The 25,223-nt window shown below is 38.3% G+C and overlaps 1 protein-coding gene and 1 long non-coding RNA gene across 43 annotated transcripts in view; one reads left to right on the top strand and one right to left on the bottom strand.

The window, feature by feature from the left end:
* Positions 1-25,223, top strand: part of CLASP2 (cytoplasmic linker associated protein 2) — a 143,902-nt gene that overhangs the window by 25,841 nt on the left and 92,838 nt on the right. For all 42 annotated transcript variants that reach the window (XM_086846318.1, XM_086846277.1, XM_086846296.1 and 39 more), the window contains exons 4-7: positions 1,798-1,889; positions 2,213-2,288; positions 3,798-3,895; positions 10,980-11,050. In XM_086846318.1, coding sequence (XP_086702444.1) covers positions 1,798-1,889; positions 2,213-2,288; positions 3,798-3,895; positions 10,980-11,050 — 337 coding nt within the window. The remainder of the gene's footprint in view (positions 1-1,797; positions 1,890-2,212; positions 2,289-3,797; positions 3,896-10,979; positions 11,051-25,223) is intronic.
* Positions 1,699-15,684, bottom strand: LOC147655796 (uncharacterized). Its single transcript, XR_015275076.1, has 2 exons — positions 15,233-15,684; positions 1,699-5,312 (listed from the first exon to the last, which is right to left on the bottom strand). It is a non-coding gene; the product is annotated as an uncharacterized LOC147655796 (long non-coding RNA).

Raw genomic sequence — 25,223 nt, 5'->3', positions numbered from 1 at the left:
AAATACAGAGGTCCCTGCTGCAGAGAAGCATCCCTTTAGAAGAGCTGAATGGAATAATTTTTTGAGGATAAGTCCTGTAAATTTCTTTCTAGTCAACTCATCTTGCCTCTTCTAACATGTTGTTGAATAATATTTAATTTGTCCTGTCGTTAAATCCTTTACTTGTTTTAGATATTTTGGAGTTTTTTGTTTCTTTTATGTGCAGGATCTAGATGTAACTGTTTATGGGCAGGAAGGAAAAAAAATATAAGTGGTATAAGTGTGCAGGAAAGGGAGAAATAGAGCTTGACATCAACTCTTGCTAGGAACTTCTGAGTGTTAAAATTTCTAACCAGCCGTTTGAATTTCTCTGCTTAAAAAAATTCAGTTCTTAAGGGATAATTCAGTGAAAGACTAAATTTCTCTTTGGTCTGCTTTGTTTGCTTCAGTAGTCTACAGTTCCCTTTCTACCTGTATTTTTATACATCTAGCAAGGAGATTTCCTTTTTCCCATGTTTGTCTGTGACAGTGGGTTAATTGGAAGAATGTTTTCTTCTGTAAAATCCTGTTCTTTGTTGTTAAGCTATGCAGTTTTGGCAAACCATATCCTGCTCGTCTAAGGTTTGTTTTCTCTAAATGCAATGAAGTATAAAACAAACAAACAAAAAAACACAGATGGGACAAAATTATCAAGCAGGGCTCTAATTGGAAAATTTTATGTCTTCTCTGAAGCGTGCTACCTCATTAATAATGAGGATGCATATTCCCTGCTCTTATGCTCTCTGTTTTTGTCGATCAACAGCTGTTTTTGAGGGCTTTATTTTTTATTTTTTTTTCCAGAAAGCCGATTGCAATAATTAGTATGTAATACATTTTAGCAGCTTTGTGTGGCGTCATTATAGGTTGCAGTTGCAGCACTCCGGGGTGCAGTTGGCAGGAGGGAGGTGCCTGGGCTGCGAAGTGTGCAGCTCCTGGCAGTGTGCAGCCGTCCATTGCTAGGCAACGCTGCCCGGATGCTGGCCGGGCTGCAATGGCAGCGCTGCAGCTGGGGTGAGCTGCAGGCTGAGCCCCTGCATCTGCTCCCACGGAGAGCCCCCGAGCTCCCCAGCTCCACGTTTGCGCTTCCAACGCCCTGATACACAGCTAGAGCGCGGCAAGGAGATGGAAAGGTAACGGGATAAAGCCGGGAGGCAGGGAGCCGGGGCAGGCAGAGAAAAACGAGTACGCAAGGAGGTGAACGAGGGTTTAGCGAGCCAGGGGATCGCACCACAGGAAGCGGCACCAGCACCGAGAGGAGAACCGAAAGCGGAGCAAAAATGGAAGCACAGGAATTAGACCAAGGGGAGAAGAAATAATCAAAAAATGAAGAAACAGATCTAAAGCAAAAGTAAGGGAGAAGTGGGGCAGCAAGGAGTATGGATAAGGACAAGCTAAAATGGATGTGAGGAAATTTTGGCAGGGAAACAGAATATGAAGCAAAAAGAATATAGTAACTTCTGCTTGAGTCAGTAGTTTGTAATGTTAATGTTTGTTTTGTGTGCATTAACTGTAACAATTCTGTACGTTTTAAAAGCTGTTTCTCAAATTTGGAAAGTACTCAACTAGATTGCCGAAGGACGTTTTTAAGGAATTTGTTTTGGCGTAGAATTGATCTGTGTTGTGTTCCATATTGTGCATTTCATAAGTTAATTTTATTACTTTTCCAGTGGACCTGTCGTCTTTTATTTTTTTGCAACTATTATGAATGTAATTATATGGAATAGAATTACATTGTATAGTGCTCCTGGTAATTAAAGACCATTATTTCTGCTTTTATAGTACATTTGGGAACGCCTTGCTGTTGGTTTTAAACACAAGAATTACCGATCCCGAGAAGGAGTGTGTTTGTGTCTTGTTGCTACCTTAAACATGTAAGCTTTTTGTTTCTATGGCGATGTAATGGTTCTATCCTTCTGAATGTCATTTTTCTCTGAAAGTAATTCTTTAGGGAGTCTGGTTCAACTAAATTAATACATGGGAAAAACCAAACAACTTAAGTAGTGGGCTTTCTGAAAGAAAGACTAAAGTTACAGATTTTTTATCTTATTTAAAAGTAGATAAAGGACTAATAAGAGAGAGTCAGAGCTTGATTGATGTCACTTTGTATTCTATAAAATCTAAGCCAAAAGTTCACTTTTGCAAAAAATATTTTCTGTCTTTTTCTTAAAAAAATACACTTCTTGTTTTTTTCTAGTTATGGTGCACACCCATTAATCCTCAGCAAGTTGGTACCACATCTGTGTATAGCATTTGGTGACTCCAACAGTCAGGTAAGGATTTCACCTTACTTACTGGCCCTTGAACAGCTATACTTTGACAGAGCTGTGAAAGCAAAATAAATATAATCATTTAAAGAAAAGTTGATAAGAGTGCTTGTGTACAGCAGATCATTATTTTCTACCATGAGAAAAAGTAAACCAAACTTCTTCTTAATCAGTCCATCCACTGGAAGATGAAAGTAGAGTTGCAAAGGCAGCAGTATCGTGATATACTGGTCCCTTTAGCTTTGTCTTCAGAAGCTGAAACTAGTAATTACTGAAAGTAGTTGTTTTTTACAGAGCAGGTTGAAAGGAAATAAATAAAAAAAGGTTTTGACACAAAAAATCACCTTCAGAAGCAGCCCTTACATGAAACCTGCGATAGCTTGCCAAATTTGCTGAAGATAATAATATTATGTGTAATTATTTTCCAATTGGAACCCAAATGGCATTTGAGAACATGCAAGGATTGTCATTAAAATCATTAAAGTAAGCAAGAACATCTGCAGTGAAAATTGGGAAGTAGTTCATAATGGTGACATGTGAACTTCAGAAAATCTTCCAGTGGAAATGGTTAAACTATCTTGATTTATTTGAAGTTGTGTTTGAGGGTACTTTGAATACAGTGAGGGAGAAGATAACATTGGTAGGAGATGGGCTTATAAACAGTATTGGTCTTTATGCTTAATTTCTGAATGCATTAAAGTTCTTGTCTCCTCTGTGCTGCATAGCACTGCTCTGTTCTACAGAAATTCTGTTGAGAATTTGTCCTGTTTTGCTGATCATTAGTAAAGACGTTGTTCACTAATCATTAGTAAAGACTGTTCACTAATCTTGCTAGAGCAATTGTGTGTTTAGTTTGAACTGCTGCAAAGAACAATACTAAAGTCATTCCAGACATTATTTATAGAGAGTAATGGTATTTACTAAGATGCATTTTTAGCAGTTTTTATTGTGATTGACCATGGTTTAAAATTTTTGAAGAGGCACTCTGTCTCCTTTCTTTAACTGTTCTTTCCCCTTCCACTGTCCTGCCCTGTTCCCTTTCTTGTGCTGATGTCATGCCACCTGATTCCAGTTGAAATAAGTAAAGAAAATACTGATCGCTTTGGTCCACTCTTGTGGGCAGTCCTAGTCTTCCAAAGGACCTTGCTGTGTGTAGAAACAGATGAAAGCAAGATGAAATGTCAAGACTGAGTGCAGAAGCTAACTTTTGAAAGTATTGCCTGCTGTGAGCAAGTCCTAGATAAAGCATGTTTTTTCCACAAATGCTATTCTTATGTCAGACCCAGAAATTCCCTCTAAAGCTGTTACTTCTAGGATTTTTTACCATCTGGGGATGCTCTAATTTGGAACAAATGCCATCTTGATGTAACAGTTGTATTTCATTTCCTTTTCATCCTCGGTGTTTCAACTGAATTGGCATACAGGGCCATAGAGACTCTAAGATTAGTGGCCTGTCAGCAAATGTTGTTTTGGTTTCTGTAACCCTGAAATTAACAATTTAAACTGTCTTCACAGGTGAGAGATGCTGCCATACTAGCCATTGTAGAGGTTTACAGACATGTGGGAGAGAAAGTACGAATAGATCTTACAAAAAGAGGAATTCCTCCTGGAAGGTGAGCTAGCTGTTCTGGTTTTGTAATTCTGAGCCATTGATGTTCTACTGTTCGTTATCTTAATTTTAAACTCACTAGAAGCTGTTTTAAAATTACTGTAATTTTTATTTTATATGCAAGTTAGCTTTGCCATTCAGTATGATGTTACTAGAGTTCCTGACTGTGTTGTTTGTTGATGAGTTTATCTGAAAGAAAATCAGCCATTGTTTTGTTTCTACTTTTGACTAATTAGGAAAGCTAGACAGAACTTGAACCCCTTATATATTAATATACCACTTTATCATCACCTTCATCTCACTTCATGATTTTGATAAAGCTGAATATGTCTTCTGCTTGGTGTCAGAGAGATTATCAGATGAGTGCCTCATTAAATCCAGGAGCCCTAGTTTTTAATGGTCATTTTTAGGATAGCAAAATACACCTTGATAATATATCAAAATATGTATTCAGCTCTGGGGACACCAACATGAGGAGGACATTGACCTGTTAGTTGAGGGGGTGCTGGAGCACCTCTGCTTTGACAACAGGCTGATGGTTCAGCCTGGAGAAGAGAAGGCTTTAGGAGCACCTTCCAATACCTAAAGAAGGCATTCAGGAGAGCAGGAGAGGGACTTCATACAAGGATGTGATATGACCAGCAGCAAGGGCTTGAAAATGCAAGAAGTTAGGTTTAGGTTCAATATTAGGAAGCAATTCTTCCTATTACTGTGAGGGGGTGGTAAGATACTGGAGCTGGTTGCCCGGAGAAGCTGTGAATACCCTGTCCCTGGCAGTGATCCAGGTGAGGTTGGATGGGGCTTTGAGTAACCTGGTCTACTGAAAGGTGTCCCAGCCCATAACAGAGGGGTTGGAACTAGATGATCCAAAACCATTCTACAGTTCTGTCAAAGCACCATGGGAGAAGGGTGTTAAATTTATTGTTTCACGTTCCAGGTAAAGCTCAGCCTGTTGAGACACAAGTTTACCCTGCCTATGAGAATGACAAGTTGTACACATTCTCTTGATGATAGTCTTGTTTTTAGACAAGTAATGGATTATATGGTTACCACAGAAGCTTGGGCCATATTATTACTACAATTCAAAAAATTAAGTTTCCTAGCAAGTAAATGGAACATTTCTAAGATCTTCCTTGCATTAAGATAGAGCCTTGGACATCTTTTGGAACAGAGGATAAAAGAGTGCAATAACACAGCTTTTTTGCAATGAATGTTGTGTCTGACTGTAAGTTTTAAGTTCAGTACTCACCATTTACAATTCCATGTGATACAAGCTGAGTACATCTTGGGATCCAAGTAGGATTAAACACCATAGGTACTTTGTATCCTCAGGACAATCAACAGCTTCTAATTTAGTTGCAGTAGGTGCCAAGTTGTTGTTTCTACTGTCTGAATCAGCTGAATACAAAATTCCCCCGGATCTGAAAGCAAGCATAGTTGTATAATTTGCATTTACATAAAGAAGAAGGACTCTACTTGGTGCATGTTAAATGGGTTGTTGCCACTAAATCTCAAACAGCTTTGCACCTGACAGTCAGGACTAGTGTTGAATGGTACATGAGCCGAGTGTCAGTGCTGCGTCTTCTGCAGTAGGTTTCAGGTTGGGATAAAGGGGGGAGTTATGATTTGTTTGAGGTGGCCATGAGACTCTCTGTCCCATCCATCTCTGACAGAAAGCAGAGTTCCTGTAGTCCCTTCTTATTCCTTCACACAACTAAGAAGGTGTTTGACAAAGCTCAGGAAAGACAGATCAGCTTTGTGGTAGCTCAGACTGTTGTTCATTCAGAGGCAGACCTAATTTAAGGCATTTCTTCCCCCATGCTTGTCAGAGGTTTTCCCTTTGCTTATATGCAGTAAAATTTTCAGGTTAGTTATGCAGGAGCTGTGATATGTGGGAAAAAACCTTTGATGTAGAGTATCATCATTATTTTGAGAGGAATCTGTGTTTGTGTGTGTGTGTCTGGGTAGGTTTTAAGGGTTTTAAGTATTACAGATAATCTGTAGTTCAGACACGACTGCTTTCAGTTGTTGAGTTCAGCCTTAAAGAACTGCATTGCAGCTCCTTTACTGTAAGTCAATGCGTTAAAAATTACATGTAAACATAATTATTAGCAGAAAAATCTATTACTTTAGTGTTTGGTGTACACATGAATCAATAGAATGTAGGCTTGTTTAGTTTGCAAAGCAAATTACACATTACAGAGCTGTGTGTTGCTGCTTGAATGCACTCCATCCTAGAGCACTAAAAATAAGAGCTCCTGTCTGCTGAAGGGAAGGCAGGAAAGTTAATCAAGCATTGTTTTGAGAAATTGTTCAACTTCCTTAAATATGCAAATGGTATATACATGTTGTGTCTGTGTAAAGCCAAATACAGTCAGTAGTTTAATAATAGTAGGCTTAAAAGGTTTTGTAATATGAACCTGGTAGGGTTTGCCTTTGTGGAAAATAGTGGATTTTCTACAGGGCTTTACTGGACCTGTCAGAATCTAAGTAATGAATAAAATATGGGATCTTACTTAAGTAGTTCAAGTCTACTTATTTGCTATTTATTTTTCTTCAGTGTATTTCTCTTCTTTACTGAGATTAGTTGGTGAGTTTGTTTATAAATAAAATTAGTGAGTTCCTCTATTTGTTATTTTTTAACTTAGAAATCTCAGAATATTATTAGGCTTTTTGCTTGAAGCACGTTCCTTTTCCAGAACAATCAGAATCATGAAGTCAGTGTTTGGAAATTTGGATGTTTTCCCTTTTGTTATAATTGCTGCCAGAGAGTTTGACAGTTTTTGGTGTCAGGCCTGAAAGTAGTAGTGTTAATGTATTTGTGAATACTGAAAGTGGATGTTACATTTATTGTTCAGTGAGCCAAAAATACTGAAGAGGTTTTGTTCTCTATGGGCCAAACCGAATGTTTTTCGGTATGGAATCTGTGTGGCTGATCTTCCCTGAATGGAAATAGTATATGTGGCTCTGGATAGCAGTTATTTAGTCTGAGTGTTAAAAGCTTTTGTCTTTGAGGAATTCATCTGACAAATTTCCCCACTGTTGCTTGAGAAACAGAAATGTAAAAAAACAGTCATTTGTTTAGTTCTTATGTCTAGGGCCACAACTTCATTTCCTAAAATGTTGAAGCATATTGAAGTATGCATTTCTGAATACCACATTCTATGTGGTATGCACATTCTTCTTATCTGTCTAGTTCAAGTGGAAGATGAGGTCCATCTGTGTGTCCAGATGTGGACACATGTCTTCAAGATTTGTTTTGTTGGTTTTTTTTCTTGGAAGGGAAAAATACGGAGAAACAACTGCAAAGTTTCATATGGGCTATTTCCTGCTTTAGACTCAGTTTGGACATAAAATCAGACTAGTTACTACCCATTCTTCTTCTTTATCCTTCTCCTGTTGATAGGGGAGTGGAGCTTTTTTGCCTCTTCACCACAAGGTCCACACTTTTAGGTATACCCCTCTGCCTGTCATATGAACAGTTGAAGTTCATCAAGCATGGTAATGAATAACAGCTTTTCAGTGTGAGGTGGTGTGCACATTCTATGGGAGCATCCATGTTTCCGTGTGTGTGCATGTCAGCTCATGCTGTGTCCTAGCAAGGTATGTATATATTCCCCTCACTGCCCATCCTCACCACAGTATGGTAATATTTTGATAGAGACCTGTCACCTGCTGGATGAGAGGGTTTGGCATATTGCCAGGAGCCCCCTTTAAAGTGCTATAACTTCATGCATTCATTCACTCACTGACAGGCCATCCAGAAGTACCTGCTGTCTCAAATGTGGTTTTTGTCAATGGGGATTTTCCTGTCTATACGAGAAATTGTGGAAGACCTGTACATGCCTTTTTGGGAAAAGAAGATAGTATTTCTGTCTACCAGCGTCATGTGGTGACTTCAGTGATTGGTTATGATTGCCACATCCAGAGTTGGGCTTGCAGATATGAGATGGAGGAGTAATAATGCATCTCTTCTCAAAGAACATTCTTTATTTCCTGTAAAACTGGTCTTCATCCAGCCCTGTAGAATTTCTTGGATTCTTCTTGGCAGGCTCTCTTTTGCCAGGAGCTGAACCTCCTGTAAACATTCTTAAATTGACTGTGGTTGCAATAATTTTAGAGACTCTAGCCCATACTGCCTTGCTGCCTGTGACCGTGTGAAGAATTATGAGAAGAGAAGAATGTAGTAAGAAGAGCAGGGTGGGAGGAGAGGGAGGGAGAAACTTGTTGTGAGAGACTTTGCAAAGTAGTAGTTACAGATCCTGTAAGCTCTTCTAAAGAGAGGGTTGGTTCTACAGTAGTGCTTTACCATGTTGACAGCTGTGTTATAATGGACTCTTCTGTTGTTGTTGCAGTTATGACAAACACTCTGGTCGTAAAGACATGCTTTGAAAGTTGAAGGAGTGGCAGTACTGTGTGTTGTTCTCCAGCCTGCACCACTGACAACATAGCATCCTGTGCTGACAAGCACATTTTTCTTATTGTTTATAGTTAATACTTTATCAAATGTTTTGTCCAGAGTGAGAGGCAACATGTATATTACTATAACATATTTATAAGGAAGCATTTTGCTTCTAGCTTCTGTTTAAAACACTCAGGGAAGCATTTTTGAAAACAAAGTTCAAAAGAGCAGGAAATATTTTTTTGTCTTTTGAAAAAAATCTTATCTAAAAAAAAATCTTATCTAAAATATTTGTGCCAGATGGATAACATCAGCTTTACAGGATATAAAAATTAAAGTGACATTTTAAGGCAAATCTGTTAATCTCTCTAATTGTGTTCAGTTTCTCTTGGGAGGACAGTTTTAGTCTTTCAGATGTAGTGTTAAGTCTTCCTCATTAACTAGGTGAGCTGTTAATGCAGTGTTTGCTATGGAATCCAGCACTGTTGAGGGGAACTCACAATCCATGATAAACACAAACGCATTAACTTCTTGTTATGAAAGCAAGATGGCCTAATGCATTATTATACATATTGATTCTCATGTGAACTTCTCACTTCGTACGGTTGAAAGCACATAGCATGTTAATGGGATTTCATGTGTCATTAGTAAATTCTTGTACTCAAATAGCATTTAATTTCAGAAGTTTTACTTTTTCAAGTTGAAGTGCAGAAAACCCCATTTCGCTATATATTCGCCTTTGGTTTGCAAAATTGATCTTTTCATTAAAAGACTTGAGGTTTAATAATAAAACAGTGACATTTGTCAATTGCTGCCATTTCAGACATTTTGTTGTGGCAGCAGTGGTTGGAAATGCAATGGTAGTGCGAAAGAGAGAAAGGATAATAGGTTCCAGAGACAAGCTGGCAAGTATGCTAGGGAGAGATTAGCCAAACTACTACTGAGCTACATGTAGTTTTGAGATAAGTTGAGATGGTAGAGTAACTGCTGGTTTGTGTTAGGGGTTATTGACTTAAATTATTAAGTCAATAATTTAATTATTATTAAATTATTAAGGAGATTTTTGGTTGTGCTGTTTTAGATGCTTGCAGTAGGTTAGGCCTTTTTGTGGAGATCTGTACTTGTTGTGGGCCTACTAAGTCTGGGACAAATTTGCTCTGTAACAGATTGCTTTGAAGTATTTGGAAAGTAAAAATAATGCATCATGGGAGTCCTAAATTGTTGCAGAGGTGGGGGGGAAGGCTCAAATTTTCTATACTGTTGTCTGTCTGCATTTCATTATTTTATCACATTCTTCATTATTCGATAAATGAGGTCCCAGCAAGTGAAAGGGATATGCAAGTCTCAGGGAACACAGACTATGCAATGAAAGTGCACTGCCTCTCTACATGGATCATTGCATAAAAGTGGTGTGTGCATAATGAAATGTTAAAGTGAAATCTTTGTGCATCCTTGACTTTTCTCCTTGTGAGACTTTTCATACCTGGCTGTAATTCTTACCCATTTTTCTGAGTTCGTCACAGAATAGTTTGGATTGTAACTTGCAAAAACAGCCTTTCAGTGCAAATTTTTATGAAATTCTGAGTTGGATGGTATAGTCTCTAGTTCTTCTGATGTAGCTGAACTGTACCTGTTCAGAGACAGGTACAGTTTTGGTCATCTGTAGTTCATAACTTGGTTCATTTAAAATCAGGATTCAGTCCTGATAGAACTGGAGCTAAAAATCCCATGTGCATGTTAAATATTACCATATTCCAAGTAGTCTAAATGCAAAGTCTTTGGAGAAATACAATAAATTGTTCTCAATTGTTTGCAGCTGAACAGTGTATTATGTCAGTACAAATCTATTTTTTATTGCTAATGCAATGGATTGGGTCACATTTCTCTGGGAGATACTTGCACTGCTTTTATTGGGTTTTCAGCAGAAGTGATGAGAAAGGGCTGTTGAAGTGTTTTGCCAACTTTCTTGACTGAACACCATTTTTTGCCTTGAGACTAGGTTGCAAATCTAGGATTGTGGAGTTGTTTGGTTTATTTGGAGTTTTGTTTGTCTGTTTGCTGTTTACATGTAGCAAAGCTTTTGCAGCTTATTCTCTATTGTGACAGTTGAAATCAGTGGTGTGCGGGTTGGACACATTTAAGTGTTTAGTGTATCTTAAGTTTAGGAGAAAGTTTTGTTGTTTGGGGATTATTTTTTGCTGTGAAGTGCTAACTGCCACAGATGTCGTTTCATAACCAAACTGAGGAAATTTTGTGGAACAAAAACCCTTAAGAAAATGAGTAATAGTCTTAGAACAAATTAAATAGCAATTTTTTTTTTTTTCTTCTGAGTGAATAGTTCATAGTTTAAATTGTAACCTGTTGTTCAGTGTGAATAAATACATGTATATACTATATATAACCAATATGTGCTATTACTGAACCTGAACTTTAGAAGGTTATTTTTAATCATGCTAATAACAGTACTCAATTTTTGTTCTTTGCTAAGTTTACTTGGTTTTCTATGCATTTCTGTGAAGATGCTCAGCTAAAGAGGAATCCTTTAGGAATTGTTTCTTCATACACTTTATCCCTTGTCTATTCTGCATTGCTGCTTTATATATGCTAATAAAGTGATTTCTGTTTTTACCAGTAGCTAGTGGGATTTCAGAGACATAAAATCCTTTGTTGTTTTTGTTCTTTATAGGTTGCAAACAATCTTTGCAAAATTTGATGAAATAAGAAACTCTGACAATATGATTTTAAGTAACGTCAGTGGTAAGTATGAAAGATCATATATTTCTAATCAGCTTTAGATTAATGCAAGATAAATATTTAAATGCTAGCGTTATCAATGTGAGATGGATGTGTGGAAACATGTAAATCTAAGAAAATGAGACACTTGGTGAAACAAGCTTGTACACTTTACTGGAAGTATTTTCTGGATTGTGGTCAGAATACAATTGGAAAAGGTGTTGAAACTGCACAGAAACAAGCTGTGAATATTTAATGAGTTACAGATGTGCTCAGAAGAGGATAGAAGAATGCTAAAAAGTGTTCATGTATGGGAAAAAAAGATCAGATGAACCTTTATCCTTAGTATGTTTCTAAGAGAAAAATGTACTTCAGTGATGGGTGTGTTGGATATCTGTTAAAATGATGCATCATGATTGTAATACATGGAGCTTTAAATTATAGAACTGGGAGACTGCAGCATTCAAAGACAGTTTAATTGTTGAAGTTAAGACTTCATTGAGCTTGAGCTCCTTATTTTAGTGTATTTGAAGAAAAGATAACCTGTTACACATAGTCCTTATTGCTTCCTGCTGCTTTTTTGCTACAGTATTTTTACTATGAAAATTTAATTTAAAACTGTAAATTATGAAAAAAAAAATGTTACATAACAGCAAAACAAAGGAGGTGCTGTGGCAGTGGCTTTAGCATAGTCAGTTTTGGAAGCCTCATTGTCTTCTGCAAGGAATCAATAGATCTTGTTTATTGGGAAGAGTTTTCTCATGCTAATTTGTCTTTCAAAGTAACTATGTTAATTATGGTCTGCTACATCTAAAAAGTGTAACTGTTCAAGAGTAGAAATACCTGATGAATGTATATAATTCCTTAATATATTCAAATATACCTTTTTTGTTTTACATATTTGTCACACTTCTTGTGTGAAAACAGAAGTGACTGCAGGTTCAAAGGAAAGTGTTTTTGTAACCTTTTCTTTGACGTATGAGTTTCTGTGCTGCATTTTGCTTTGAAATAAAACATTGCTATTCTTGAACACTTAAAAATTGATTTGTAAAAATTTGTGTTTTTTAAAAAAAACCAAAGCATTCTAATCTGGGGAAAAATGCTCTACATAAAAATGTAAATGTTTATGTTCTGTTAGATTGTAAATTTGCTCATTATGAAAGGGTAAACCATTAACTTTTGCATTTAACATTAATACAGCTGCATAGGTTTCATAGGTTTGAGAGATTCAGAGATGCATTTTATATGTGTATTTTTTCTGTTGGTAGTTCTCAGGAGAGTGGAGAAAGTCACACCAGGGAAAATAGGCATGGAAATAACTTAAATATATGAAAATATATATATATATACACACCCCACTAGTTAACATATATATACCACTAGTTAACATAGCACTTTGGTCCTTTTTGTCTCCATTTAAGAGAGTTAGCAAAGCTTATTTTGAAGTGATTTGTATGTCATGTGCGAAACACAAATATTAATGCTGATCTATGACAGTATAAACTATGTATTTTGTCTTGTAGTTGGCAATTTCTGTGCAAAAGATACTGTAGTTCTGTTTTGGTACCATGAATGACAGAATCCCTCTTAATACGTTGGTTTCAGCATTTTTGCCTAAACCTAGTTCATCTGTTGCTTCCATCTAGGCAGTTTTTCAATGTTATTCCATTGTTAGTGTTTTATCTTGGCTTTGTGCTTCATTATTCTCTGAAGGACAATTTGTATTTACTGCTTGCAGGTGTAGATTTAAAGTTACTGTTGAATTCCTATAGCCTTGGTTCCAACTTTTCTTTCAGGAGCTTTATCAAACATCTCTGGATAAAAGCCAAATTTTAGTGGCTAAATACATCTGCTACAGTGCTGAGGATCTTTTTTTTTTGTGTGCTTTGGATATTTTGTAGTAGGGTTTGGGATGGTGGGGGGGAAATAGGGTTGTATTTGCAAAGTAGGGGGGAGGCAGAGGCAGGGTGGAAAGCACAAAAACACTTCAACTGGTTTTAATATAATTAAACTCTGTAGTGGAGTTTTCAAAATCCATAGTTTTCTTAACAACAAAAGGAATGGCTTTTGGCCCTGTGAGTTACTGTCTGAAGTAGGGTGACTCTACTGGTGGGGGGGTCCTGTTTGGTGTGTGATGGATAGGGAGGAACTTGTTAATACAACCTTGGAAGATGTCATCTTCTTCATAGTCCCGAGTGACACTGCTGTGGTAGTGAATATTTGGTGTGTTGACCTAGTTTCTGAGAATCCAGAGATGTGACTTAGGATTCTCTCATCAAACAATACTAACGTCAGTTGTTCAGCCTTTTTATCCAGCATGTACTTAGGAAGAAAAAAAGGAATAAAGAGTCAAAGCTTGCAGCTTTAAACAACCTGAGTACAAAAATGTTTTCCATACTATATTGATAGTCAAAATGAATACATATTTTAAAAAAAATATGTTGGTACTGACATGATTTAACACCTGAGAGTTTTAAAAGACATTGTGTTCATATGCTTAGGTGTGAGGGAGAAATACAGGTAGGACAGGAAGATTTGTCCTTCCTGCCACCTTAGCAGACCTGGTAGATTTAATATTTTACACTTCTGAGTGTGCTAGAGGGGATCTAGTGAGAACAGTCCCTTTTTTTTTGTGTTACCTTTTTATTGAATCTGATCTGCGATGGAATGATACAGGAGGAGGAGGAGAACAAGTTACCATTAGGGACTGACAGATCCTCTTGGAGGGTAGATGAGATGGAAAGCACATTCAAACACTTATGGGTGGAATGATTGGGGTAGGATGTAATGAGGAGTATCAAAAGCCAACATATGAGGAGACCCCATGTCCTACAAGGGAACTGGGCAGGAATCTTAGTGCTTTTGCTTGATGAGAGGGGCTTATAGCCTTAAATAATATCCCACTGCTAGCTTGCCTCTCCAGCTGACATTTGATTTTTTTTATTTTTTACTCTCAGACATGTATAGTAAAGTCAGAGATCATTTTTTTAATGTGAATTACGTGAATGACTGAGCTGCTGTGAAAACCTTGGGATTTGTTTACATTCATAGTGATGCATATTAAAAGAATCATATCAGGATGTTTGCCTGTTAAGCAATATCTTATGCGTGCTGCTAGTTTCACCCTTTCACTCCACCAGAACTGTATGTAGCCTTCCAAACTGGAGGAGATTCTTTAAAGCACACCCCCCCCCCATTTTTCAGCAAGTGAATGTTCATTTCTATGGAAACAGAACTGGCAGCCAATCTCAGCACTACAAAAGCACTTGTTTCTGCTGCCTGAGATTTGTAAATACTGTTTTCTCTAAGAGAATTCAAGCAGACTCCTGTATCGAATAGTAGTGTCATTATTGAGACAGGGAATTAGAATAAAAGTAGGGAAACTATTAATACTGAGCTCCCTGCTGCACTCAGCAGAATGATTGAGCTGAAGATAAATCGTATATCTCTATTTAACCCATGCACTTTTTCCATTTTAATGTTTAATGGCTCAAAGGACTGGCCTCACAAACACAGAATTTGACAGGTAGGATATGTGTGATGTTAGTATCATGGTGTAAGACAGCTGTGTTATGGGTGATAAAGATGCAGCTGAAATACACATTCTCCTGGGAAAAAAAGTGGGCAAATAAAAATCCATAAGCACTAGTGTGTATCTGTTTTTCCACATTACACTATTGTTTTTTATTTCCCTTTGCTGTTTTCTATTTGGAAATATAGTTACTATGGAGACAGTGACGACATACTCTTAATAGAGCTCACCAGTGCGGCACAACATGAATATATATCATTTGGGAATACTGGTGATAGCTGCCATGATTATTTTATAGAGGTTTTGAGCTGCACGTATTCCTTTGGCTTGCTTAGTGCAAGTGGTCAAAACGTAGCCACATCATTTTCAATTTCGGCTGCTCTTCCCGATGGCTCATCATTTTAAATAGGAAAATTTACTATTTTATTTAGGAAAAACAGGAAATTAAGTGTACTGATCAGTTTAAGCCCATTTGGAAGAAAAGGGCCTCATCAGGCTGATGCTTCCACCGGTTTTAAGGGATTTGACTGCGTTCTTGGATTATTATTACAGGGGACTGTGTCCCGCTCCTTTCAAGTGCGTGGTTCTCATCTTCTGTGCAACAGCATATGCTACAGTCTGCCTGAGTTTTGAATTTTTCTATTAGCAAGACTAAGTAAATTGGTACTACTTACATGCTACTCTTTTTATCACTGTTGGATTGCAGTCTCTACCCTCAGCATGTCACCTAACACGTAGACTGGGGTACAAACTCTGATCAGGGTCTCGGGCCCTGGGCAGGCTGTCAGTGATGCTCCCCAGCATGTACTGCACGCATGCTTTGGAAGCATTACTCTTTTAAAGTTGCGGAGGGGGTTCCGAAGAAGCCTTCCCAAAACGCTACAGGCAGCAGCTTTCTTCAGCGGAGCCCTTGCCTACTTCCTGTGGCTTTATTGTTTCGGTTTATTTCGTGTTATGTTACGTTTTGGTCCATCTCTGTGCTGTGGCGTGCTCGTCCTTCACCGAGGCGGCCGCTACCCCTCTCGCTGCCTTTTCCGTGCCGGAGGTGGGGGCCCAGCTTGCCCCGGGCTGTGGGAAGTGCCGGGCGGCGGGGGGACCCGGCGGGCCCCGGCGGGCCCATGGCGGCGGGGGCGGAGCGCCCGGGGGGCCGGGCCGGGCCGGCGCGGAGCTCCCTCGCAAGGCGGGACTGCTATTTTGAAGCGAAGCGGCGGCTGTAGCGGCAGGGAGCCGGCAGGAATCCGGCGGGGATCCGGCCGGGACCCGCCGCGCCCGCCCTCCCGCCGCAGCGCCGGGCATGATGGCTGTGGGGGACGGTGAGTGGGAGCGCCGTGCCCGTGGGGGCCGGCGCAGGGCTGCGGGGGGCTCTCGGCGGCCCGGGAGGGGCGAGGAGCTTGGTATGGCGGGTTGGCATCTTGGGCTGACGGGCTTGGCTTCCGCCCGAGCCGGGCGCTGGGCGCTGGATGCCGCTGCGTGCTGCAGCCGGAGGGGGCCGGGGCACCGAGCGTGGCACCTCCGGCCCTTCTTGGAATTTTAACCGTGCCTGCGTTTCGGGGATGCACCGTGATCTCAGTTATTTACTACTTACTCTGGCAGAATCCGCTGTGCATTTTTATGTTGGCGTTGTGTTTACCCCTCTCGCCTCGGTGTTACTTGTGTTGGCCACCTCTGCAAGATAAGGCAGAATTTACTATACTGCTTTGTAAACAAACCCATGTTAAGCTGCCCTGTTATGTGAAGAAATTCGTACTTACTCAGTATAGCCATAAAAGAAGAGCCTTGCTGTTAGAGCTGGGGATGTATATTTAATAAAGACATGGGATGTTACTACGTTTCCTTCACTGCACAGTGTATTGTTACACAAACCAGTGGAAAGTAGGTCAGTAAAGCAATACAGACTATCTGGTTGTGTTTTCGTTAAAACCTAGACATATGTTTTATCTTTATGACACCTCTTGGGTTTGCGTGTCAGCCAGGTTCTCTGAGCTTAATACCTTGATGACTTTCTGTATACGTATTATTATTTTTAGAGAGACTTGAGATGTATTCATTGGACTTGCAGCAAGTTTAGGGATGAGGTGGGATAGCTGTGCTTTTGCAAGTGACTGTATATACAGATTTACATAAAGAAGATGGTTTATAAAGGTAACAGATGAAGATGAAATATTTTATCTGAATTTGCTGAAACAGTAGTTGTAAGAGTCCTCAGGGAGACCTTTTACTGAGGCGACCTGAAATGTGTGTTTTTCACTTAGTTCTTTCATATGTTAGAGACTGAAAGAGATAATGAGTGTGTCCAGAGCAGTGAAATTATGTTTGGACTGTACAGTCTTAAAAAAAACGATTTGGGCAGTTTTCTAATGTTTGTATTTTTGTCATTTGCAACGTGCAAGGGAAGTCATGGTCTTTGTAGAACTGAATAAGGTGCCAAGCTCACTCCTGCTGAGATTTTTTTGGGGGGGAAATGTTTTTCTTCATCTTTGTTTCCTTCCTGTGAAGCAACATAGCTTTTCACGGCATGAATTGTGGTAACTTGCAGATTACGAATACAAGTTGTAGCATGTTAAGAAATAGCTGCATTCTCTAGCCAAAGCTGTAGGATTTTTGTCGTTCTGTAATGGTCGAGGTTTATAAAGTGAGGGTGGTTGCAGAGCTCTCTTCTGTATAATTTAATTCGTCATTAACAAAGGCACTAAGAACAAAGTACTGTTCAGGCAGTCAGCTGACATTCTGTGTAGGAGCTTTGAGCAATAATGCCAGATACAATTAACAGTGTGTAGGATGATTATGTAGCTGTTGGTCTCTCTTAAAACTACTGCTTACCACATTTACAAGGATTTCAGTCTTCTGATGTTGTGTTATGAAACTGCAAGGGAAAACAAAACCTTAGTTACTATTAAGAAAACTTCATCATCTTTATTCCTAAATTTAATGATGGTTTGGCTGCAGTCTTTTGTTTTGTAAATATTCTGTATATCCTAATAAGTTTGATATAGAAGAAAATGTTTTAAGGTTAGTGATTTTGCAGCCTTTGAGAAATGTCTTTTCTTGGCAAAATGTCACTTTGTTGTGGCCAGTATGTATATTTAACTTAATATTTGTGAGACAAGGCTGAAGGCATTGTGCAGATACTCCAGAGACCAGATACCTTTACTCGTCTTACTTGGTTTGCTCACTTAATCAGCCTAGATGTGTTACACAATTGCAGAGTATGCTTGGAAATGCTATTTAGAAGTAGTAATATCAATTTTATCTTGAATACAAGGCGTTGGCTTATTGAAACCTTTTGGATTTTTTCCCCCCAGTTTTCTTAAGAAGAAATGTAAATAAAATGTGATGCTTAGCAGTTGAATCTTAATCTGATTTCTCAAGTGAAGATTAAAGGGAAGAACCAGATTTTCTGTTTGCCCCCATGTTAACTGTCTCAAGCTTTCCAAGCTATTGTTGGAAGAAGGTAGAGGGGGGGAAAAAAAATAATCCTGTGCTTGTGGCCCAGCAAGCAAATGGACCGTAACTTCTACTGTACTGAATGCATGCCAGTGGGAAAGCATGCGCTGCCTCAATCTTAAAGGCACGTCACACACTTGTGAGTGGAGGTCTGTGCTTGTTCTGCAAGTTGTGGAGGCTGCTGAGGAAAACCAGCCAGGTTCCTCGCTCTGGTTTCCTTGTTCCTTGGAGAGGATAATGCATTTCTGCCATTATCCGTTGGTAACCAGATTAGGCTGCTGAGGAGGTGGCGAACAGAATCACAGTGCGCACATCGCGTTGCGTGTTCTCTCCAGGGTTTGTAATTCAGCAGCTTCCTCTGGTGTTTCCTCACCTTGTTGGCAGTCTGTGCTATGTTACCCTGTTATTTTGTAGGTAAGGGACTGCCTTCATCCCAGTTGAACAAGGTAATTAGGATAAGGACAAAATTATCTGCCTAAAACTACAAATGGCCTTAAAGGGAAGATTAGACATAGGTTTTCTTAAGATGTACTAAACATATTGCAGTACCAGACATAAGGTATTTGAGGGCTATCTAAAAGCATATAATCAGCTTTGTAAGAGGACATATTTGGTACACACATTTATTGCACTAGTGTATACTAAGTATACTGTTTTGTATCATATAATGAATAAGCACTTCTTTATTTTGTAGTGTATTTTCATGTAAATGGCATACAATGCAGTGATTTTCATGACTTTAAGCACTTGTCAGATTTTAGATGATAAAACATATGTGCCTAGTTTATGAATAGGAATTAGCCTTCTATCTTACTGCATATGCATATCAGATTTTGTGTTTTGTCTTCTTTCAAAATACTTGATTAATGTATGCATGGTCCTAAAGCATGAGAACAATTATCTTCCATTCCCTGATGTTCTTCTGAGGGAAGGCTGTCTTCCTAAGTCTTTAATCTGATTAGCTAGTTTCTGTGAAGTGTGGGTGCTCTACAGCTTTAATATTTTACTTTTGACTGAAAAAGGGATTGGACATATTAAAGGTACAGAAGCTATAGTGATGCTTGAGACATTAGCTTGATTTAAAGTATATTATGTTATTTTAGTGCATGTGGATTTCTGAGGTATATTTCTGATTTTTCTTATTCTCTGTTTGGAGACTTTTTAAACCAACAGAGTCCTTTGAATGATGATAATAAACCAATTGCTACATTGGCCTAGAAATTGGTCAGGCTATAACTGTGGTGCTTTGTACTATTCAGAGCTGTCTCCTGGGTGTGGGAATATAAATAGCAGGAGATTTTGTGTGGGATAGGAACGTATCACTTCTTCCTTTTTCAGTTCTTGTTTGGGCCTGTGATTTCTTTAACAGGCTGACTGCACCTGCACTGGCTCCTTTTCCTGTAATTGCTCCCCACCACTCCTGTTGGGTTACTAGCAGTCAGTAGGCACATTGGTTTGGGAAAGGGCTTTACTCACTGTGCCTGAGAGAGAAAGGACAGGTACCCTGAGCTGGAATGTCATTCCTGTTCTGAACCAAACCAGTGCAAAGCTTCTTTTCACAGTAAGGTCATATGCTACTCCTAGTGATTAACACAGATTCTGAGTTGTGTTTTGTCTATAAAGTGCAAGTACTGTTGCTAATAGCAGTAAAAGAACAGTAGGAAAGTGAAGCAGCTGAGTGGGAGAGGATGTGTAAACAAGCCAAGGGATATATGAAAAGACACAGAGAATGGATGAGTACAGCAAGGTTCAAGACTGATGTGAATAGAAAAAATAATTCAAGGAAGAATTCAAGGTGCAACTCAGAGTATTTTTTACTTAAAGCTGGAAACATATGACAGACACTGTTGTTTTCTCAAAAGCAGGATAGCTTCTAGAATGATAAGTGCACCTGATTTTTTTTATATATTCAGGGGTAATTACTATTTTTGTCTTTCTGTTTCTAAATGACATTTTCAAAATGTCAAGGAATTGTGTAGGTGGTGGTGGTTGTTGTTTTCATTAAACATGAAATGTGAGTTCGCTAAAAAGATTTCCAGATATGCTAAATCTATAATTCAAAACTGTTGGTTGGAGTACTGGAGTCAGTTTTTATTAGTTTTTAAGAACAAGTTACATAATAAAAACAAATTCCTTTTGGTGTTTTCTGTTCTATCTGCATGTTTTTGATTATTCCATTAATATTACATGTTTTTTGGTTGTTTGGTGGGAGGCTATTATTATTATTTATATTTTTAATTATTTTTTATTTTTTATTTTTATTTGTTTTATTTTATTTATTATTTTTGAAGGTACATTTTGAAAAATAAAAATAAAAGAAAAAACAACCAAAAAATGTTAGAATTGTGAACCGCCACAGGAGAAGTTTAAGGCCTACTAAGGGTTTGCTTTGATAGATGTTGCAAGAATCTTCCACTTGACTGATTGGATATTTGCCTCGCAGGGTTTATTTTCATCTTTGTTATCTATGAAATATAAGGCGCATTTTCTTACTGTTACATGTTACTCTTAATAAAGTCTTCCTGTAGTAAATACTGGCAAGCAAGAAAGCTACATTTGGATTATTTCAGTGTCTGAAATGCCTTCAGAGGTGGAGGGTCTCCTGTAATATTGACCTGAATCAGAAATTCCATTCTGTATATTGTATTTATAAAAGCATCTTAGTTTTAAAGACTTGTGTTTCGGATTTCGTGTCTGCTTTCTTTGCCCAGCACGTTCATCAAAATACGTATTCATAGCAGCAGCTGGAAAGAGCAGTTGATAACTTGAAAGTGCCTTTTGAATACCAGCTCTCTCTTATATGAAGTAGCTACAATTTAAAACTCACAGGAGTTTCCCAGATATATGGAGTGTAGACAGCAGGGTTTTCATGGTACCAGAATTTCTCTGGTACCTTTTCATGTATGTTTAATTGATGTGAAAATTCTTCTATTCAACTGAGAAGCACTTAAAAGCCCTCAAAGTTACGGACAGTTGTATCTTGAGGAAAGGTGAGAAGGGCTGAAGTCGTAGAACAAAACTCTTAACAGCCTGCAGAAAAACCGTACTTTCTTTAAATTAGCTATTTTTGCTTTCATCAGATGTCAAGAGCTCCATGCTGTTCCATTATTGCCTAAGCAATGAGCCCGAGTAGATTTCTATTTGACAAAAAAATCCTTTTATCATTATGGATTGTTTTGTTTGTTGACCTGATAAAAGTCCTTTAGTCAATCAGCTTACACAGTGAGGTTTACTATTGAACTTAAAGGTCAGACTTTCTACATTTCTGTGTAGGTTATTTTTGTTTTCAATTTCTTTGCATTGTCAAGTTGATTTTTACAAACTTATTAGAAACACTGCAGGAAACAGTCTCTGTATATTAGTTAGGAGTTGGATCATGTTCCCACAAAATTAGAGAAATGGCAGCTACTAAAGCTGCCTAGCCATATACCAAGCACTTCAGGTTTACCAGATCTGGTGTGTTTTTTTCAGCTTCTGGGGTGCTGGTGGATGAGAGACTGGACATGAGTTGGCAATGTGGGCATGCAGCCCAAAAACCCAATTCTGTCCTGGGCTGCATCAAAAGCAGTGTGGTTAGCTGGGCAAGGGAGGTGATCTGTTGAGTCAGTTCACAGGAGGCCACAAAGATGCTCAGAGGGCTGGGGCACTCCTTCTGTGAAGACAGGCTGAGAGAACTGGAATTGTTCAGCCCTGAGCAGAGGAGGCTCCAGGGAGACCTTACAGCACCTTCCTGTACCTAAAGGGAGCCTACAGGAAAGCTGGTGAGGGACGTTTTGCAAGAGCACAGCAGAACAGCTTTAAGCTGAAAGTGGTAATTTAGACTGGAAATTCCTCACTTTAGGTGGTGAGGCACTGGAGCAGGCTGCTCAGAGAAGCTGTGAATGCCCCTTCCTTGGAGGAGTTCACTGCCAGGTTGGATGGAGCTCTGATCAACCTGGTCTGGTGAAAGGTGTCCCTGCCCATGGCAGGAGGGTTGGAACTAGACAATCTTTAAGGTCCCTTAAAACCCAAACCATTCTATGATTCTGTGTTAAGAAGTTCGGTTTGAGGAGAGCTGAGCCTCTTAAAACCACCAGTTTTATTACCCACAAGTAAAATGGTAGCATTGAGGGCAAAATAATTTGCCATATATTCTTAATCTCCACTTCTGGCTATGTGAGGCAGAAATCAGGTGGATCAGTGAACTGAAAGGCCATTAACAACCCCTTTCATTCTGTGCTGTGGTGTCCATGTTTTCATGTGCAGGTATTAACTTTTAATTCCTAAATTACATGGATCTAAAATTCAGAAAAATAAATCTCAACATTTTATCTGCTGTGTTTTATTTATCATTCTGCCTTGCTGTCTTAGATTTTTGCCATGCAAATTGAGTTGTACCTGCAGAAATTGGCCACACTACAATCTAATGCAAGTGTTAGCTGCTATCATGATCTCTCTGATGGTAGAGTTACATTTGTCATTGTCACACTCTAATAGTAAATCAGTTTAAGCTCCCTGTTTGTAAACTTCCTCATTGATATCATATATATCTGTTGCTCCTTCCCTGTCACATATACTTGTGATATATGTTAAAGATCAGTGAACATGATACTTATAAGTGCCTCTCCTACCCTTGCTGTGATGTAATTGATAGTTTGAAGATTCAAGTCATTAAGCCCAGGTACTTCTGTGTGACTGAATTAAGTACTGGAAAAGTCCTGAATTGAATCATTCCTCAATGGATATCAGTTGTTTGATTGACTTAGTGCAGATAGGTAAATATGATGGTCCTTTTTCTCTACTTTTCTGAACTTAAAATACATCAATGATAGTTTATGGATAGTGGTTTCTAGATAAAATGTATTTTTGTGATAAATATATTGGTTTTAAAATAGGTCATCAGATTCACTGAAGAAAATGCTGGTGCTATTGAAAGTTGGATACTTGAGGTACAGGCAAAAGGAATTAGTGAAAAAAGAGATAAAAATACTTCTGGAGCTGAAATAATAAAGACAGTAGTTAAACCAGGCTTACTGAGCAACGACTGGCTGTTGGCTTACAGAATGTTTTAAATGCAAATAGTAGAATTTAATACTTCAAGAAGATACTTGAAGTGACAGCTTTTTTAGAAGGCAGCTTAAGCAACACAGTTAATGGTTTGGCCACAGGTGAGGTCTGAATTCAGACAGGCTACAACAGTTAAGTAAACCATCACTTTTGATAAAAGTTATGAGTCTTTTATGTGTAAAGTGGCTCACAAAAATTAACCAGGCACCAAGTAAAAATTCTGTTACAGCTTTTTCTTTCTCTTTCTTTTTTTATCACAGTTTTAAGTGAATTACCTGGTTTTGTTTTAATCAGTGTCTGGATGGGGAAACTCTCTGAGGGAGTACTCAGTCATTTAGCAGAACTCTTGAGTGCTTCAGAAGTTACTGTCTTTCTCAGCTTTAATTTTGATATTTCATAGAGAGAGCAAAACATTTGTGCTATGGTAGGCATGTTTTACTTTGTGCTAAAATAGAGGCGTATCCCATCAGTTTCTGTATTACAGCTAGTGACTCATCCTGTGTGTTTAAAATGTCAAATACTTTCAGGCTTTGATTTCATATGCAAGGCAGGTCTGTGTCCTTTCTACACCTTTTTGCCTCCCCCCTGCCTAAAAGGCACCTGACTTGTTAACATTTCAGTGCTGGACATAGTGCAGTGTTTTCCAACTAGCATGGCCTAGAGCAATAACATAGTACAGATGTTGAAGAGCAATGACTTTACATAGTTTTATTTTAAGTCTTGCTCCTTAGTGTTTAATCCTGTTTTAGGTGTTGCCTTGTCATGAATTTTGGAGAACCTCATTATCTTTCTCTTCCCCTTGTACTGAAAATGATGCTTTGTTTACTAACAGGTTGTAGACTATTAGATGTTGATTCAGAATGCTATTGGATGTGCCTCAGGAAAGATGTAAATAGAGTGAAACTTGATGATTTTAGAGTATAGTGACATTGACTACATATTCAGTTTTGGTAAGTTTGCTGGGAGTAACATTTAGGAAATGTTACACGTGTATAACAAAGGAAAGTTCAATTGCAAGAATTTAGAAAGGACTAAATAATTTATTAATAAAATTAAACACGTGGACTATGATAATTTTACAGATGCTGTAAAAATATAAAATATGGCAAGATTTGCAGTAACTCTTAAGCTTTAATAGGTAAAAATTAAAAAAGTACTTGGGTTTTACAAGAGATACTCTAGAATTAAAAATGGTAATGAAACTTTGCTTTGGAGCAAAATTAGCTCAGTTGCTTATTTGAGTTTATTGCAGCTTTATTTGAAACCTGTAGTTAAATCGTGTTTTTCAGCCAGACAGTAGTAAGATAAACTGTAAGACTAACTTATCTTTGCAGTTAGAAAAGTAATACTGGGGATATGTTAATTTTTTTCTGAATTAATCTTTTTTGACCAGTCATTCGTGAAACGGTGGAGCAGAATGGATAAACTACTAATGTCATTAGAATAGGCCTGTACTAAATTTAGATAATTATTGTGGCATGTGCCATTTGCCACTCCTAAATATTTCTTTTTTAAAAGACTCTAAGGTCTAGTATCTTCTTCCTCATTTTCCTTCTTTTTTTTTGTCCTATTTATTGAGGGTCTTGTTTTTAAAAGAGCCAAATGCGTACACCAGAACAAAAAAAAAAACCAACCCCAAAAGCAGGTGTGAGCCTCTTTCAGTGCTGTAACTGATCCATGGAATATGGGAGAGCTGTATATTGCTTTGCTTGTTAAGTTAGGGGAATTTTACTAAAATTTGAGATCGGATCAACAGCAAATTTAACTGATAAGTATTTGCCTTATTTCTGTTACTGACTCTTGTTCTCCTTGTTTGCTGCCTTTTTGTTTTTGTTTTTTTTAAGACTAGTTCACAGAGCTGCTTGAAAAAACAGCCTGTGAAGGAATATGTTTGGTTTAAGAAATTTGAGGGATTTTTGAACCAAGTTTTGTTGCTCTTTAGACACTGTTCTCATGGGTATTTTTTCTCGTCCATTCCCTATGAGGTTACTGCAGAAAAGGGATTTGAGATTTTACTGATGAGCATCAGCGTATATTGCACAGAAGAAAATTATTTGCCAGCACTGAGTCATTGATGTACAGTTGCTTTCTTCAGGAAGGCAAAGACAAATAAATGAGGTGACATGAAGTAAAGTTAAATCCACCGACAAGTGGTCTCACGTTACTTCTGTGCCT

Source organism: Cyanistes caeruleus, chromosome 1, assembly GCF_971803275.1.
Source record: "Cyanistes caeruleus chromosome 1, bCyaCae1.hap1.1, whole genome shotgun sequence".
Classification (NCBI taxonomy): Eukaryota; Metazoa; Chordata; class Aves; order Passeriformes; family Paridae; genus Cyanistes; species Cyanistes caeruleus.
Note: the sequence above shows the minus strand (reverse complement) of the source record. Positions and strands in the feature narration are given on the sequence as shown.